Genomic DNA, 19,613 nt, shown 5'->3' with positions numbered 1-19,613 from the left:
TTAATGTTATCTTTCTAGAATTACTTTAAACTTGCTATTATTTTAAGAATACAAACGAGTTTTCAAATAATGTAATATATAAGGAACACTAAAAAATTACTAACACTTCAAAATTTATAATAAAACATGCAACAAGTATTTGTTATATATTAAAATTATTTATTACTCTTTTCCGTAATTTACATTAGACATGCATAACCTATACATACAGTACAAAATTTATGATAAATCACTTTTGATATTTTCTTTATGTACAAATATCAGTTTTGACACTGACGTAAATGTATATATTAATTTTATTTAGAAATGCCATGATCAAGTTAAAACACGTTCCTGCATATTGGACATGTGGATTTCTGACTTGTGCTGAACCATTTATACTGAAAAAATGTTTTAAAATATTTATTATTAAAAATTACAAATGAGGCTTTATCCTAATTGAACGTCGTACAATGACAAAATCATTGCGGTAAAATCAACCGATATCAATGAACAATGAATCATACGAATGGTTAAGATATATAGAACATAACGCATATAAATGCTATTTGTTGTGCACTGTCGTGTTAACCAGTCGCATTGGATTTGTCTCTGTACAACGTCAAATTAAGGCATAAGGTAAAAAACAAAATACACATACCAAACAAGCTGTATGAAATTTTTTACGGCACGTATGACACGACAATTTCGGTATTTGGTATGTGTTTATATGAAAAATACTGAAACATATATAACATTCTTCAACACCAGCAAATTTCTTATCTAAATTTCTCTTCCATGATACAAGACCATCCCATACAGATCCATTCTACGAAGAAAAAATGATATTATTCAAACATTTCTTATTAACAAATATAAAATTATTTATCACCGAACTTACTTGATGTGTAAGAAATATGGATAACTGCATATGACAGTTTCGCCAATTCGCAGATCCACCTGCGTGTTGTCCAGGCTCGACTGTTACTGGTCCTAAAGGATGATTCGGTGATAATCTAATATTAAGTTCCAATTTCGTGTCATCCATTTGATATAGTGTTACAATTTCACGAAACTTTGGATCAACTTTTACTTGCATATTTTCCATGTTATGTAATTTATTATTCAGAAATTCCTCTTGACAAAGTATGGGACTGACATAATATGTCGTGATTTTATCTACTGCAGCACTGACTTTACTGTCAGCCGTGCTCCACCATTGTCTTACCAATACTGGTAAATGTCTTAGACTGTTTGTGTACAACCAACATACTATATGATCTAATCTTTCTTCTGTCCAACTTTCTGCAAATTATTAAAAATGATCGATTATCAAATTAATAAGAAGCTCTTATTGAATGAAAAATGATAAAATAATACCTCCAAAATCAAGACATGGTTCAGTAGAAAAGACTTCCATTAACTTTGCACTTTTATTTTTATTGTCCTGGAGTACTTCTACTGGCATCAGTCGAAATATATTGTTTAAAAAAGTAGGAAAAAGTTGATCTCTAAAACACATTTATATTTTACTGATTATTATATAATCCTAGTTATACAGAGTATCTTAACTAATTTGAGCATTTTAAATATCTCATTAAATATAACAATTGGTTTATAAAGGCAAATACATATTATCATGTGCAAAAATTGTTGTCAAGGTCATATTCTTGATTTTTTCTATCGTTATTTTACTATTTGATCACTGCCTAATTTTTACGAATTTTTCATACTTAAAATCACGTGAAGGTCATAATAATAATATACAGCGTGTCACCTAAGATTATGATATGAAATATTGTCCCCAGCTGTTAATTATATCGAAAAATATTTCAGACACAAATTAGATGGTTTCAAGGACAGCATAATTTCATGTAATTAGTTTTTTTTTAATAGAAAAATGTATAGAGCACAAATGAAGGTCAAATTTGTTTTTTAAATAGAATCGGATACTTTTTAATGCATAAACCAATTCAAACTGTTACTTTTTACAAAAAACTTTTGAGCCATTTATACCAAAAACAATTAGTCTTGGAAATATTTTAATTAAAAGCATACGGAATATTACGGGTACAGCGAGCTGCAGTTATATTTTTTTCGACACGAGCTTGCAAGGTATTCTTTTTAACCAAGTAACAGTGGATGGTAATGGGTCAAACTTATTTCTGCCATTTCATGTGTGATTTTAATAATGTTGAGCTTCAGTTAAATTTTTATGAAATAATTTTTATACAGCGTGCATAGGTAAAAAAAAAAGGAAACTGATCTATGCTCAGTGAGCCGCAGGAGTGAGAATTTCGTGAACGAACCTAATGGAAAATCAGGGTGCTGTAAGAAGGTTGGATAACGTACAGACGAACCTGATGTTACAGGTAGCTGTAGAAAACAGACGAATCTGAGATAAAATCAGATAGCTGCTGATGTGGAACCAGAGAGTCGGGGGAAATGTTAATAAACGTCTCGTAACTTGTTAATTATTAGTTGATACAACTTGAACGGCTAAGCTGTATCGTGAGGACCTGTCAGCTTCGAGTGGGATCGCTTATGGTAATTATAAGTTTGGAAGCAATCTAGTCAAATTGCAATGAATACTTTCGTATATTCTAAAATCAGTTTTTACGTACAAGTGTATGGTGTAGTGTTGACACGTAAAGTGTATGATTTTAATGCTCGGTGTTAATGCACTGGCGATGTGAGAACTTACAGAGTGGTCGTAAGAATTGCCAGATAGAATTTATGCTGACTCGCGGATTCTGTGGGGTTAAACTGTAGACTTGAAAAGGAACTTCAGCCCGATCTAACTGAATAGTAACCAACTCTGACGAACTTGACTGTCCACATGATGGTACTGTTCTGAACCTGTTAGGGCTAAAATCTCAGGGTTTATATAGGCCGAAAAATGAGTGGGGATTCGTTAAAAATTTCCATGCAAGAAAATTTCTCGCGGTTGCTACCCAGCTGCTCGGAGTCACGCTCCTATTAAGATAACGAAAAAATGAAAATACTAGGACGTTTTCTTTTAATAGGCAAAGACTCGAATATTTGGGAGAGTAATGGAAAGTATTCTTCGTACGTAACAATATTATTAAATACCAAATTACAAAATAGGTTCAAAAATAGTGACCATTGACTTCTAAACATTTCTGCAATCTGATCTTACACACGTTTTATAAAAATTACTTCATAAAAATTTAGCTGTAGCTCAACATTATTAAAATCACAGACGAAATGGCACAAATGAACACTCATTACATAACTGCAGATATGTGTACTCGTAACATCCCACATTCTTTAAATTGAAATATCTCTAAGACTCGAAGAGTAATTATTTTTCGTATAAATTGCTTAATATTTTTTTATAAGAAATGTTTTTATAAGAAATTTAAATTTCCATTTAAAAAACAAATTTGACCTTCATTTGTCCTCTATACGTTGTCCTATAAAAAAAAAAACTAATTATATAAAATAATGCACCCCTTGAAACCATCTAAATTGTGTCTCAAACATTTTTCAATATAATTAACAGCTTCAAAAATATTTCAGGCCATAATCTTACGTGACTCATCCTGTATTTAAATCGTTGACATCGTCATAACATCAACTATCGCATTACAATGATAAAAATATGCAGTTCCTTTCTGACAATTTCGGGGATCTTAAAATCGCGAAAAATATGACCTTAAAAATTAATATCATAACTTAATTTAAGATTTTATATCATAATATTGGCCCGTTCGAATCAAATAATGTTTTCCTCTGACATTTTTGCCTATCATAAAAAATAAACAAGATATTTAAAATGCTTGTTAAGTGGAAGAAGCTGTATATGATATAAAAGTTATTAAATATTTTTGAAATACAACAGGTCCTCGATTATCTGGAGTCTGTTATTTACCAACAACCAGTGTTTTTACAAGCGGGTGTATGTATGTACACACAAGCACATGTCTTACAATTTTCTCCTACAAGATTTTTGCTTCAAGTACTGATTCGCTGCTTCGAAAGGCCAATTGTTACTACTGCTATTACGTATTAACACATTACTTACCGGAAGCTTATTAATAGGCTTGTAATAGAATTTACCGGTAAATAATGTGTTCAGTAAATATTCGAAACGGAAATATTAGTTATAAAGAAAAATGAATAATGATTTCAATAGAGAAAAAAAAATTGTAGCATTGCACAGAATAAAAATTCGGACAATTCATTAAAATCCGGTTGCTTCTGATTACGGTATATCTAGGTATATTTACTGTTCAAGAATGCAAAAAAAGAATGAACAAGTAGAAAATTATTCAATTAAAATTATTAGACCTTAATTTGATATAGAAAATACGTTTTTAGTCATTTTCTCTTGGATCTCGATTATCCGTTAGTCTCGATCCAAGTTTTCTGCCCTCAATTAAAGGTCTATTTACACAGGATCCTTTCCATTCCGTACTGTTTTAACCTGGTCCGGAGCGGCGATTTCACTCATAGCTACGGACAGATCTACATCTTTCAGTCGTTTCAGTCAGTTCGGTCTGAAGTCTCAAAATAGCATTATCATCATTTTAGCAAAAACCCAATTACAGTGAGAACTTATTTTGAAGTGACATTGATTACTATCGTTATAAATTAAGAAGAAAACAAAATAAAAAAAAAAAGAATGGCTACATAAAGCCTAGAAAAAGGAGTCAAAATTTGCTACCCTCTACAAAGAATTGATCGACAATGAAATAAAATTTTTTGAATATTTTCGAATGCGATTGCTTGTACTAGTATTAATAATAGTATTAAACAATGAGTACATACACAAGTACTATGTAAAAATATCAACAACTTTGGACTGAAAAGTGCAAAATGACGATGCGCGTCTATATTCGCCTGTGCGTAGGATGGCAGGATATTCTCAGCACAGAACATCCATCAGCCGTTAAAAATAGTCGGAATTATATAATGTTTGGTATCATTTTTATCAGGGAAACCCCAGAAATTCATTAGTGACGCACATGATCATAAAAATTTAATGCAAAATACAGAAATTGAGATTTTGATTATTGATTGACCTATTGCTATACTTGTTTTCACAACTGTTTAAGACCCTCAGAGTGCATCGATCAAAAGGATTCCATCCAAGAACCTCGCAGGGTCATAAAAAAGGTCTCACTTAACCGATTTCAAGAGGCGTTCCGTAAGTCGCCAGCAGAAAGCCAGAGAATCATCACCAATGATATTTGACTTTCTATGATGGCAATGGACCGGTCCCAGATAAAACGGAACGGATTCAGTGTAAACTGCTCCGTTTAAAGACAAGGGAAAGATATTTCTGCCGCCAGTAAACTAGCCTGCCGCTGACTAGACGGATAATGTGAATCACAATCCAAAGCTGGTTAATCGAGGTCCTACTGCATTTCAATCAAATACTAAGAAAAATTTGATACATATTAAAATAATATTTACTTAAGTACTTCGGCATATTGATAAAGCAAATCTCCTTTAGCAGTTGCACACATGTCTAGTATGATAGCCCATGATAATAAATATCCTAAGGTATACGTATAAGAGTCTGTGTATGGTTGAATAGTACAACTGACTGCATCGCATAATCTGTATAAACATTATAAAGTAAAAATATATTTCCTAAGGCTGCATGTTATACAAAAACTTACTTGAAATCCATTAGAATAGTGTTTACAATGTTCTGCATATTTTGAAGCACTTCTTCTATTTTTTTAATATTTAAGGTATTTAAATCAAAATTTTCTAATTCTACATTAGTTTGATCTTCCTGTACGAGCTCTGGAACTCCATGTTTTAATAAATAGTATGAACCCAACTGTATACTACTTATAGAAGATTGTAATAATTTCAACGATAACTTTACAGTATGATGTAAATCAACCAATACTGTAGAAGACACGTTTAACTGATTTTTAAACAATACATGTCGACTGAACATCTGCACTGATTTTCCTAAACAATCCAATGCTATTATAGGTTTCAAAACTACTGTTTCTCTACTGTAAAAGTCTGTAAAATAAACAATAAATTAAAAATGTGAATTAATGCATATTATGATTTGGTATTTTTATACAGAGTGTAATATATACGTTTCAATATTTTAACGGGCGGTAGGTTACCCCAATTGGATCACGATATCTCCTATAACATAGCGTTTAATCTGCTTCCGTTTGGCAATAATAATGCCTTAAAGTTAGCACTATGTTCTGAACCGAAGAGTAGCTCGTGTGTATAACTGACAAAGAGAGTACAAAACCTTCTGGTCACCGATTTGGTCGAGACTTGGCACACCGATAGATTTGGTTATTGTGTCTACTAAAATGCCCATTATATGCTTAGGTACTCAATGTTTTTTAAGATATTCATGATTGAAATCGCAATATTACGTTGAAATGTAGTTGAATACAAGGTGGGATCAAATATCGCTATAGCGTGATGGTAAAGCGCCGAGTTACTATAGCAGAGATCCCAGCTTCGTTCCCATGCGTGAGCAGTTTTTTTTCTTCCATTTATATGTGTAAAGTAGTTATTACAAATTTTATACAAATATCGTTGTTTACTGTTAAGGTTTTAGTTTATGTTTACATAAACGATACTTATTATCATATGTATACATACATCAAAATGCGAAGCTGGAATCTCTGCTGTAGTAACTCGGCGCTTTATCATCACGCTATAGCGGTATTTGATTCCACCTTTTATTCAATTACATTTCAAATCTATCGCTGTGCAAAGTCTCAACCAAATCGGTGACCAGAAAGACTTGCACTCTCCTCGCGAGACAAACATATTGAAAGAGTCTGTTGATCTGGAGCAGGAGTGACGAAAGCCCGTGGACCACCAGTGGCCTGTTTGTTATGCCTAGTACGTTAGGAAGCGGGCCACGACAGAGAAGTTCGGCGTTCCCATTCCTGACCTAAAGCATTCAGTTGCTTGAGAAGGTTGTGTTTGTTCTGGAAGGCCATTAATCCTCGAAAGACGGCTCGTACACTGACAGCAAACGTTAGATCAAAATGACCCAGCGTCCGCCGACCGAGAGTTAATTTCAGAGTTAACTTCATTTGTGTGTATTAGGTACGTTCTCTTCCACAAGTATTTTCGATCTTTGAAGCCTTTTATAAATATTAAATCGTAAGAGATACAACAAAATGCATTAAAACTTTTTCCTTTTATTGATCTTCCCCAATGTATATGCATTTACTGCAAAACATTATTATTACAAAACAGAAGCAAATCGGACTCTATGTTATAGGACATGTAATCCATTTGAGGTTGCCAACCACCACACAAAATATTGAAACGTATACATTTACACTCTGTATAGTATAGATAAAGATAACACATATTATCCATATAAAATTTTTGAGCGTTTGAGTCACCACTTTTCTAATATTAAAATTGTTCGACAGACACAAACACACTAACAATTTATAGTGTTTGTAAATTTTTCCAAAAATTATCTACATAAGTGAATTTTTATTCTCAGAACTCTTAAAATTCTCTAGATTTTCATCTCTTTTCATTTAAATAAGGAAGAATTCACCTTCCTTAATACATTTTCTTACTTGAAAAAAAGTAAAAAGTATTCTTATAAAAGTATTATAAAAGTATTCTTACTTGAAAAAAAAAAAATGAATGAATCAAAGACACTACATATGTAGGATCATGTCTTTATAAGTATAACGATGCATGAGTATTTAAAAATTATATTATTTTTTTAGATACAAATACAAAATTTTTCTTGCATAAATTGAAACAAGCCGACATTCTGATCTAAAAGGTATTAGAATAAAGTAATAAAAAATCTATTAGCTCTCAAGATATTTTATATAAGTGACGTTTTGAAAAAGATACTCAAACGCTCCGTGGCAACGTTGTAAGCATTACGTATATAAGTACAGACAACTTAAACGATTCTGACCGCACTGACACTCCCCCTCCCACTGTACCTTCATACTTCTTTAAGCATATTGACTTACAAATGCATTTATGGCGCTTACAGAAAAATAAGGTCTTACAAAAGTAGTATTCTGAATCATTCATTTGCTTCTTCTGACATTTTTTTAATTACACTGAAAACGAAGCTATAATTTAAAACAATTGCGTAGACCACCCTGCATATTAGTATTATATTATGCAATTACATTCGAACTGCGAGTTGCTCATACATTCCGACTTACGCGTGAACAGGGTCATTTTCTCATCAGTGAAATTAAACAAAGGTAGTACCGCTGTCTAAACAACTTGGTGATAATACCATATCTATATACGTATAGAATCTGTCGACATAATCTGACTTTGAGTTCACATATACATATACGCAGACATTTAATGTCATTTCCGTCCCGAGACCTTGCGGACGCGTCACCTTGCAGTCATATTTCACTAGCTAGTCATATCTATTCATCTCCCAACAACCACCACCACCAAACGTCGAAACGAGGACGAATTATCACTTAACTAAATCTTATCTTAGTGCTAAAGAAATCATTGGGATGGTTTCGGAAAACTTCACATGACCCCCTGGCTGCAAGGAATTTTACTCTGGACTAGATTATACCAAATGAGTCCATATAAATCTCCCATTTCCGGCTCCCGCACTTAGTTTGGGACACCCTATATATAGTAATTATGTACAAAATCCTAAAACTTCACCATTTAATATTTACTTCATTAATACATCAAACATTTTCGTTTGCGTCACTTTCTTCATTATTTAGAACAGTGATTCTCAACCTTTCTTTTGTCGCGGCACACTTTTAACGATTTCAAAATTTGGCGGCACACAAAATTTTTTAATGGATTTAAATATCTATTCCTGTTAAAACAATTTGTACATTTTCTTTTCAAATTATATTATTTAATATTTTAACATATTCATATATATAAGTACTTTTCTTTAATTTAAACTTTACTCGTAATCAAAAAAAGCATTGTTACGAGACGGGAGGCGAGCAGCGCGAGAGACCGTCGAGAATAGGTATATTTCCAAAGAATATGGTGGTTGATGTGTTGGTTGGTACACGGACGAAACTGATGCGAGATCAGTGAGCCGTTGGGATTATTGTAGACGAGGACGAACCTGATGTGAAATCAGGGAGCCTCTGAGGATAGGTGTGCTTGCGGACGAAACTGATCGGTGATCAGTGAGTCGCAGGAGAGTGAGTTTTGTGAACGTACCTGATGCGAAATCAGGGAGTCACTAGGATCAGTTTTACAGACGAACTCAAATTAAATTGAGGTGCTGTTAAGGAGGTTGACGAATTCGAACAGACGAGCCTGATGAAAAATCAGGGTGCTGTAAGGAAGTTGGATAATGTACAGACGAACCTGGTATCAGGTGGCTGTAGGAAGTAGACAAAACTGATGTAAAAATCAGTTAGCTACAGGATAGGTTAGCTTTCGTGGACGAACTCGAATAAATCGAGGAGCCACTAGGTTGAATGCAGTTTCTTTGGAAGTATGGGTAAGCGGACGAAACTGATGTAAGATCAGAGAGCCGCAGGAGATGTTAATGAGCCTCGTAACTTTTTAAATTATTAATTGATACAACTTGAGCGGTTAAGCTGTATCGTGGTGGATCTGTCAACTTCGAATGGGATCGCTTAAGGTAGTTATAGGTTTGTAAGCAATCTACGCAAAATTACAATGAATACTTAAATATATTCTAAATCAGTCTTTACGTACAAGTGTACAGTGTAGTGTTGTCGCGTAAAGTGTACGATATTAATGCACGGTGTTAACGCACTGGCGATGCGGGGACTTACAGAGTGGTCGTATGAATTGCCAAATAGAATTTATGCCGACTCGCCGATTCTATGAGGTCAACTGTAGACTCGAAAGAGAACTTTAGCCCGATCTAACTGGATAACAACCAACTCTGACGAACTTGACCATCAACGTGACGGTACTGTTCTGAACCCGTTAGGGCTAAAATCTCTGAGTTTATATAGGCCGAAAAATGAGTGGGGGTTCGTTAGAAATTTCCATATAAGGAAATTTCTCACGGTTGGTACAGCGTCGTGGTTACTACCCAGCTGCTCGGAGTGGCGCTTACATTAAGATAACGAAAAAAAACGAGAGTGCTAGGGCGTTTTCTCTTAACAGGCAGAGACTTGAATCTTTGGGAGAGTAGACGGAAAATATTCTCCATACGTAACAGCATTATAATTTTTATTACATACATTTCTAAAATTTGGCGACACACTTTAAGAATTTGGCGGCACACAAAAATGTCGCGGCACAGTGGTTGAGAATCACTGATTTAGAATATTTAATTTATTAACAACGTTGTATTGACGATAGTGAATTGAATAATAATGACTTGTTTACCCCTTTTTATTACTTTTTCAACTCTGAATTAACAGGAATCAGGCAAAGATACATTGATTCGTTCCTAGGTCTCCTGTTAGCTACCATAACGTCAGTCGTTGGAAGTGCAAAGAGTCGATACCCTGCTCTTTCACTGGAATCACTATACTTAACTGTCGACTGTACATTGCATATTTTCATACTTGTAACTATTGTAAGATATTACGCTATATATTACAGATAAATCTGACGCTGTAACCACAACTTTTTTATTTCTATTGGATTAAAATAATGTGATAACGAGGAGATCATAGAATGCGATAATTTTGTTTTAATTTTTGAGTTCTAAAATAAAAGTCTTGGCAAAGCAAATACATTTCTATTGCTTTTACGTTGAAAATGTCTTCTTTAAAAAAAATAATAAAATTTATTTGTAGAAAGTTATAAATTTTGAGAACTTGTACTTTTAACATAATTTCAGAAGTAGACAAATAATAATTACCACTTTATCCGTCACTCATGCACATACACACGCGTGCACGCACTCAAATTCTAATAAAGTATATATATAGATGGTTGAATTAAATAACGCTTACCTGCATAAAACAGCCAAATTTCTATAATCCTATTTTGTATATCAGCGACAAAAACATTTTTCCATTCATTTAATACTTTTGAAGGCAAGTATGCCGTATCTTGCTGTTCCTGTTCATTAACCAATCTCTGAAGCGTACAATACAGTTGACAAACAGCTATTGATAGTGCAGATACCTAAAACAGCAAAGAAAAGCTTAGGATAAATTGATAATATTTTACATAATGTTGCTTTATACACAAACCTTAAAATCATTAGCAGTTTGTCTTGATTTGGCAACAGAAAGTTGCCATAGAGCCAAAGATATGAAGATAAAATTCCAGTGTTCATATGTTAATTTAGAGGGAATTTTTGTTACAAGATTTATCAATAATCGAATAACTGTTAAAGGCAAAGTCAACTGTTTCCATGAAAATTGAGAAATATCACTATAAGAAAGAAGTATAATATTAATTTAACGAATTCCATATCGAATTTAATAATTGTAGGGAAATTAAAAAACTAAAATTAAAATACCAGTCGAGAAGTAATAATGTAGAATTTGTTTTGTCGTAAGACATTATTTTTTCCAAAATTTTAATGTATTCCACTTCATCTCTTTCATTGATAAGTGCATCCCTTGCTACTAACAATGTGTAAATGTCGTCCTCTGCTGTTACCAAAACATTCATCGAATTTGAAAATTTAGGTAAAACCTAAAATAAATTATCATTATACTAGATATTGCAGAACAATACAAATATAGAATAAGTAAAAACGAGTATACGTTAACACCATACTATTTGTAATCCTTGAAGAATCATATCATTGTTTGTTACATGACTATCCTTATAAATTTGGAAAAGTTCTTCAAATTTTTTATTTGCACATAAATTAGTACAACAAAATACTATCATGTAGGATAACATACTACCATAGTTTGAATAATTTCTGTAAATATATACAATAAACATGATTCATTGAATAATGATACAACTTTATTGAAGTAGTATAAGCAATAGTCATTAAGAAATACTTACATTTTAAGGTGGTTAAGGATATTATTATATACATCTTCGTTAATATATATTTGTAATTGTTTAAAGCTGTTTTGAACAATCATTAAAATTTTATTTATACTTTTATAACACTTAGCCTGTAAACAGTTAATTAATGAACCTTCAATTTCTGAACTATGAAAAGTAAGTAGTTTTATACCGTAAATAACTTTACTTACAGATTTGTAATGATCTCCATATATTTGTCCTAGTATAATTAAATATATAATATTTATTAATATACTTATAATTCCTGGTGAATTTATATTATATTTCAGAACGTTCTCAGTAGATTCTTCTTCACTTTTATTAGCTGATCTTAAACAGAGACTCTTGAGTAGATTTGTAGTAAATAATGCCCATTTTAAACCATTCTCAGTATTATCTACTACTATATTATTAGTTAAATCAATAGACATAGATTTTTTATAAATTTCTATTTTCTGGTCAACAGTTGATACATATAATTTGCCTGATATTACTTCACCATACAGTATTATGTCAGTTATTTCTGCAATCCATGTCATTATATCTGTATCTGTTAAAAATGTTAAAATAATTTCTTCCACATAAGCTTCCTCTATATGAATTTCATTATTAAGCATAATTTCAAGAAAATCAGCTGCTACATCCACTAACATTTCTTCGGAATGATTTTTACTCCTGAAAAATATTTCTTATATTACAAATCAAACTATAAAAATATCTCATAGTTAACAAAAATGATCTTACGAATTATATATCTTCTTCCACATAATGGACGAAAATTTTTTTGTTAACTCAATAAATTCAAATTGAGATATTTTCTTTAAAACTTCTACAAGCCCTTTTTTCCATACATTTCGCATTATTGCAATAACAGCTAAATTATTACTCAAATAGTCTTGAGAACACAATTCAAAAAGCATTTCTAAGGCTTGAATAGCTCCAGACATTGACTGTTGAAAATGAGTCCATGTCAATGGAACAATACATGAAATTAATTTTGCAGAATGTACTAAGCAAGTGTCATCCATTTTAGAAATTGAATCACAAAGTATAAATACAATTTCATTGATTCCCTCTTGGCTTATCAATAAACCTAAAAATTATATAAGTTATGTTTTAATACGTTATTAAACTAGAGTACTATTAAACATTAAAAACTTACTGTTATCATCAAGAGGTTCACAAGCTAACAAAATAAGGTTCCGGTTATTTTCTACATCGGCAACATCGCCTGAAGAAATTTCCTTTGTTACATTTATTAACAAATTAGTAATTTGAGATTGCGAATACCACTCTTTTAAATTTATTGCATTTTTATATTTTTTAGACAAAGCACATTGTATAACAGTTCTTGCTATTACAATATCTTCAAACTGAAAATTGATAAAAATAATATCATACATATTTCTATAAAAGGGCATAGAACACAATGTTTTTTTACCTGTGTTAATGACTCCAAAACTTGATTTTTTTCAGAATCTGTCATATACCTCAGGAGATTGAATATTAATTCCACTAAATATTCTGTACCTTTCGATTGTTCCAATAACCATGTCCGTAAAATTTGATCGTAAAAACTGAAGAAGTTTATTTGCTTTTTTTGAGATTCTGATAGATTTGTAAAAAGCATTTCACTTTCAAAATTTATTATAAGTTTATTTAAATAGGTAATATATTTTCTTGTACGCTGTTCAGTAGTTTTACTAAAATATTTTATGCAAAGAATATTGACAAGATTGTTAAGTTCAACAAGAAATTCTGTATCAGTATTACTATCTACATTTTGAAATTCTGGTTGAATTTTTATATCCTTTTGAGAAGAATAAAATTTTACTTTTAGATTTTTACGATTATGTACGGGTGCTGTCTTTAGTGCAATTAAAAATTCAATTTGAGAATTATTTGTGTCTGGAACATCGCATGTTTCAACAATAAACGGTTTATTTATAAGTGAATCAAACAATATATTCAGTTCTTGCCAAAATTCCTGTATCAAGGAAGAATATGATTTGTAGTCTTCATTATATCGATTTTTACTCCAATATCGTACTAAGTGTGTAATTTCACAGAAAACGATTTGCTTCATGGAAGTATTTTCTTTTAAACACATTTCTAAAAGTGGTATAAGCTGCAATAGATAATTATTAATTTTACATACTTTTTTTAATGGATAAAGACTTACAATTAATTATTCTATGTACACATTCATATAAAATATACCTGTTCTTTGAGAAGTACACTGCAGAAATCTTGATTATTAACATTCAAGAGAATAGAATATCGTAAACATTCTATAAATGATGTTATTACTGCAAATATTTCTGATCGACTTGCTTGTACACTTTTTATAAAAAATCTAAAATATTTATTATCAGACTTTAAAATATTGTTTAAAACAATGTATAATTTAAATACTCTTGTATAATTAAATATTTGAATACCCTTGTCGCATGTTATTGAAGAAATGTGTATATAAGTTACAAGTGTTAATATTAAATTTTGGAAATTGACTGATGAATGGTAGTAAATTTGGATAAACAACACTAGCACAACACTGTCCTCCATTTTGTAGAACATGCCACAGTTTTGGCAATACCAGCTTTTCAATATTTACTAGAGTAAACCAATCCTAAAAAATTATTTTATATTATTAACAGAGGCATTGAATACTACATATCGCATATTAGTTTACCTCTATCTTGTTTATAGTTACAAGTACAGCTTCCCATACAGTAGATAAAAGTGTGGGTTCTGTTTCGTCAAGACTATTCATAATAGTTGTTACAGTTCTCTTTTTTTCGTTTTGTGGTAATAATTTTTCAGCATTTTCAATAATTGATGTTAATACATTAAAGAATGCTACTTTGACTGGAAGAACATCACATCTAACTAACTTCCAGAATTTGTTGCTACTTATAATTTTAAAATGAACATCAATCATTTCCTCGACTTTTTGAATAGGGACTTTTTTTAAATAAAAGTTATATCCTTGTAAACTTGCTATTAGCACTCTATAATACTTTGCATCCATTTCTTCTACTGTAAGATTCCTAATAGATAAATAATTATAATAAAACGTTTTAAATAGTTGTATATTTTACAAATTGATATAGAACATACTTTTGTGGTGACAAAGATTGCGCTGTATGAATAGTAATGTTATCACGGATATATGATAAAATTTCCCGTTGACAATATACAATAGCATCAACAGCTTTTCCTTGGGGAAACGTTTCCTATACATAGAAAGAAAGTACAAAAAATACATATTAATATATGTATAGATAGCCTGTTTCATGTAACTGAAACTAAACTTTTCCATGGTTATGCATAGAAAAAAATTTAATGAGACAAAATTAAATGATTCAAAATACAATTATGACGTGGCATAAATGCCCGTCACGAATGAACCCTTTCTGGAGCAGGAACAGCCAATAAAATGCACCACCTGAAGCTACAGTGCAAGCTGACGGAATTAGATTGCAGGCGTGGGAATAGCGTCAAAGGTACCTACGGTGACAGCGAGGAGACTTTTGGTGACGAACGAGTTCGCTGCCCAGCACCAGACTCAACAAGGTTGGGTTACACGGCTGGTTTTTCGTGGGAAAGCGACTAGGTACCGTCTGCTTCACATCACTTAGCCCGGGGAATGACAATGATGCCAAGTATTTGGCGGAAAAAAGGCTGTCGCTGCCCATCGGGCAGAAATTCGATGGGGAAACTGTATCTAGTCATAGAGAACGCGCCAAGGCGCCGAGGTAAGGTGAACAGTCGGCGTCACACGTTCCAGGCTTGTCCTCGACTGTGTGACTGCATCAATGACGGATAGCGGCGCGGGACACCACAGACCTCGGAGGCGCTACGTCCCGGGACTGCAGCTGTGTCTTAGCCTCGGGAGCCGACGGGGTAGTTCGCGCCAACCATCGATCGTAATCCAGATGTCAACGACAGGGACTAGTCGACAATGGTGTGACATGCGAAAACCAATCAGGGGAATCGTAAGAAATACCGTGTAACGAGATTCTTTTGTGCGAGACCTCAAGGAAACAACAAGTGTGGTAAGCATTTCTTCAACATTCCCCTGAGATTCCGTTAGCGAATATCGAACATCACAATTTGTAATCGCTCGACTCTTGATGGTCATTAAGGCCTAGGGACAGGACGCAGAACACATCGTGATTATACAGACAGTCTGCGGACGCGGACAAACGTCGTGTCCGCAGCTCTTCGCGAGGTTACGTTTGAGTAATATCTCATAACGATTTTTGTAACGCGGATATCATAGCTAATGAGACCACCTTGTGTCCCGTTCGATTGTAATGACGATTCTGGAGACAGAGTAACTGAGTGTTCACTAGCGTTCTCACCGTGAAAGTACCAAAAATACGCACCCGTTCCTAATCTTTTTCCTAAAAAAACCCAGCCCCTCTCGCGTCTTTAACTAGTCCTAGCCACGAAAATTTCTTTTCTTCAAAAAATTTCTTCATTATGGGGGTACCTGTGAATAGCGTAGCGGAAAAATTTGTGCATCATCGCAGGCAATGGTCACATTTGCCAAACAGATGTTTTATGACTTTTGGCGATCGACCTTCGAACGGAATTTCCCAGAGCCTGCGAAGCGTTGGGTTTTTCCAACTTCGCGTTGTCGCTAAGGGCTACCATTACTCCCACCAGTACGCCTTTTTAGAAATTTGACCTGGTCATCCAGGGTGAAGAGAAAAGCGAATCGGGTTGTCGAGGAGTTGAACTTGAGGATTGACTTGAGCAACACGTCTTGCAAGTCTCACATTTTTACGCGACTTAAATAAATCCACTTTGTTGATTTTTAAGTCCGTGCTTTATTTTTCCCGACACGGATATCCCACAACATGCTTCTTACGTTGGTATCGCAAGATATGGCTCGCAGCAGGTGATCACATACCAAAACATATCAATATCTTCATTCTAATACCATGTATATATCATCAATTTTAACGAAAGTTGAGTTTTGAATGTTCTTGTATCTATTTTGATTCTACATCGAAACATTTTAAAAAAAATAAAAAAATTTAAAAAAAGTTAATACGTAGCTCTTAATAGTTAATTGTAATATCTGAATTATTAGTAATTGTAGATAACGCCACATGACAAAACTCTTCATGTAAAAAGATTTCGTATAACTATATAAAATATAAAGCTACACTGATATAATAACTTAATAACTTCCGTGAAATTTCATTTTTGTCAAATACCTAGTATGTGTTAGAATGAAGGTATCAAAGATCAGAAATAACAGTTACTATCAATCAACTGCTATCAATCAGCTGTTAGTCTCGGCGTCGCAAAACACAGTCCTTGTACTCGTGAATGATTACAATATGCCGCATATCCGAAAGACTAATGACTCGACTGGTAATACTATTCGTTCTAGCCCTTCTCATAGGATAATGCAAAGACATACGAACATTACCCTTGATACTGTCAACTTTTATCAATTGTTTCAAGCTAATCATATAATAATTCTCGTTGAAGAATTTTAGATTCGGCTTTTCTTCAGGTAATAGTATTTCTGTTAATATTACCCTAGGATACCTAGTTCCGCCTGATTTTTATCATCCACCTCTTCAATTCAGTGGTCCGTTACTCTTATCGTGGTGATAAGGTTGTGACTAATGATTGTTAGACAACTGTTTCGTACGACCAAAAGTACTATTTATTTAACCAAGCAGATCCGACGATTCGGAGAGAATACTAAGACGTCGTGTTCTCTTTTTTGGAAAAACGTATCTTTTCTTTTCGTTCTTTGCTTTTATGCACTCGTACATCTTCTTTCCCACCCTGATTGGCTAACCCCACTCATAGAGTATTTCCAATCAGGGTTGGTCGTTCTCTCAAAACACCGCCCTCCGTTTCACTGTCTTCAGGACAGCTGGTTTATCGGTGGGGGTGTCTCTGCCGTGTAACTTTTCTTCGCCCCGGGATTTCCTTCAGGCAACTCGTTCAAGGCCCACTTAGTCAAAAGACGATAGGACCGTGCTGAGTGCCCTCTGGAAACCCCTAATTTATGACGCCCGCAGATTGCTATTGAGGACATCTTGACAAACTCTACTGGAACATACTTAAAAGAAACTCTGGGAATGTTTACTCAAAAATAACTTCGTCGAAGAGAGAGTCATAAATTATGTTAGTCGTTTGCACGCTAGATAATTCACCTTTTTGGGCGTACGGCACGTAGCTATACTCTTAAATGTATCGAACTTTTGTGAAACGTCCACTATAAAAAATTTTAAAAACGCACATTAAAATGCTATTAATGAGTATTTTGATTGGGATCGGGCCCTACTGAACTTGTCGGTGAATGAAGCGGTACATCTACTCCAATTACAGTTTAACAGAGTCATTGAGACATAACATGGAGCGAAGAATGCAACAAAATGTTGATGCAGCATTGAGGACAGAAAGCAAGCAGAAGTTTGTAAACAAGAATTCTAGATACTTTGTAAGGAAGTGTTATGGCTGTGGTTGTCAAGATCATACACTTAAAAATTGTCCGACAAAAGCTGGTGGTTTGATGTGCTCTGCATGTGGAGAGCGTGGACATGTGGCAGCAAAATGTGTGAAGAAAAAGGACAAAGGAGGGACAGACAGCTGTGCGGCAATGCTTAAAAATAATTATACAGGTAAATTTGTAAAGAATGTATTAATAAACAATCATGAAAATGCTGCTCTGATAGACACGGGTAGTGACATGAGTTTGATACGCGCGGATTGTTATATTAGAATTGGTGCTCCACCATTGTCTAAAAAAGAAGTTTCTTTTCGTGAGATTGGTTCAAACAAAAATAAAACATTAGGTGAATTCAATACAGATATTTCAATAGATGGAAATACTTATACTATCAAAGTACTGGTTATTTCAGACGAATTGGTGCGACATGATTTATTATTAAGAACTGATTTTCTGAATTCAGTAGATTTAACGATAAAATCTAGAAAAATTACAATTAAGGTACATGAAGAAAATGTCGATAACTCAAATTTATCAGACATATTTAAAATAAAGCCCGAGGTTAATAAGGTAGATGTATCTGATATTGTAAATAGTGAGTACTGTGATATGATAGAAAAAATGATTGAAATGTATAAACCAATTAAAACTCATGATGTGGGTGTCGAAATGAAATTAATGTTTAAAGATGATATACCAGTATACTAAAAAGCACGACGGTTTTCCCCGGTAGAAAAAGAAATAGTCAATAAACAAATTACGGAATGGATTAAACAGGAAACTGTACGACCGTCTTTATTAGAATATGCGAGTCCTGTGGTGATAGTTAAGAAAAAAAACGGTAAACATAGGCTTTGTGTGTATTATCGTGAACGTAATCAGAAAATAGTAAAAGATCGATACCCTCTTCCATTAATAGAAGAACAATTACAAAGTGCAAAAATTTATTCAACTCTTGATTTGAAAAACGGATTTTTTCACGTTAAGGTAGATAAAGACAATTTGAGTTTTTAAGAGTTCCATTCGGGTTGTGTAATTCGTCGGATACTTTTCAAAAATATGTCAATGCTGTATTTCGTGAACTTATTAATCTTAGAATTGTACTGATATATGTAGACGATATAATAGTACCATCGATCAGTTATGATGAAGGGTTATGTAGGCTTTAGAGAGTTCTGGATGTTGCAAGCAAATCGGGACTCTTGATTAATTG

General features: G+C 33.2%; 1 protein-coding gene across 1 annotated transcript in view; it reads right to left on the bottom strand.

Annotated features, from left to right (window-relative positions):
* Positions 1-144: 144 nt before the first annotated feature.
* Positions 145-19,613, bottom strand: part of Ltn1 (E3 ubiquitin-protein ligase listerin) — a 38,674-nt gene continuing 19,205 nt past the window's right edge. Inside the window, exons 4-22 of the mRNA XM_076390178.1 lie at positions 15,034-15,149; positions 14,606-14,963; positions 14,355-14,542; positions 14,134-14,269; positions 13,355-14,041; positions 13,076-13,286; positions 12,658-13,006; positions 12,105-12,588; positions 11,908-12,023; positions 11,668-11,818; positions 11,405-11,583; positions 11,133-11,316; positions 10,890-11,064; positions 5,631-5,991; positions 5,422-5,568; positions 1,360-1,490; positions 881-1,284; positions 641-808; positions 145-380 (exon numbers count right to left, since the gene is read on the bottom strand). Of these exons, the coding sequence (XP_076246293.1) occupies positions 321-380; positions 641-808; positions 881-1,284; positions 1,360-1,490; positions 5,422-5,568; positions 5,631-5,991; positions 10,890-11,064; positions 11,133-11,316; positions 11,405-11,583; positions 11,668-11,818; positions 11,908-12,023; positions 12,105-12,588; positions 12,658-13,006; positions 13,076-13,286; positions 13,355-14,041; positions 14,134-14,269; positions 14,355-14,542; positions 14,606-14,963; positions 15,034-15,149 (4,605 nt within the window). The 3' untranslated portion in view covers positions 145-320. The remainder of the gene's footprint in view (positions 381-640; positions 809-880; positions 1,285-1,359; positions 1,491-5,421; positions 5,569-5,630; positions 5,992-10,889; positions 11,065-11,132; positions 11,317-11,404; positions 11,584-11,667; positions 11,819-11,907; positions 12,024-12,104; positions 12,589-12,657; positions 13,007-13,075; positions 13,287-13,354; positions 14,042-14,133; positions 14,270-14,354; positions 14,543-14,605; positions 14,964-15,033; positions 15,150-19,613) is intronic.

Source organism: Calliopsis andreniformis, unplaced genomic scaffold (genome assembly GCF_051401765.1).
Source record: "Calliopsis andreniformis isolate RMS-2024a unplaced genomic scaffold, iyCalAndr_principal scaffold0001, whole genome shotgun sequence".
NCBI classification, from domain to species: Eukaryota; Metazoa; Arthropoda; class Insecta; order Hymenoptera; family Andrenidae; genus Calliopsis; species Calliopsis andreniformis.
The sequence above is the reverse complement of the archived record's forward strand: the minus strand, read 5'-3'. Positions and strand labels throughout refer to the sequence as shown.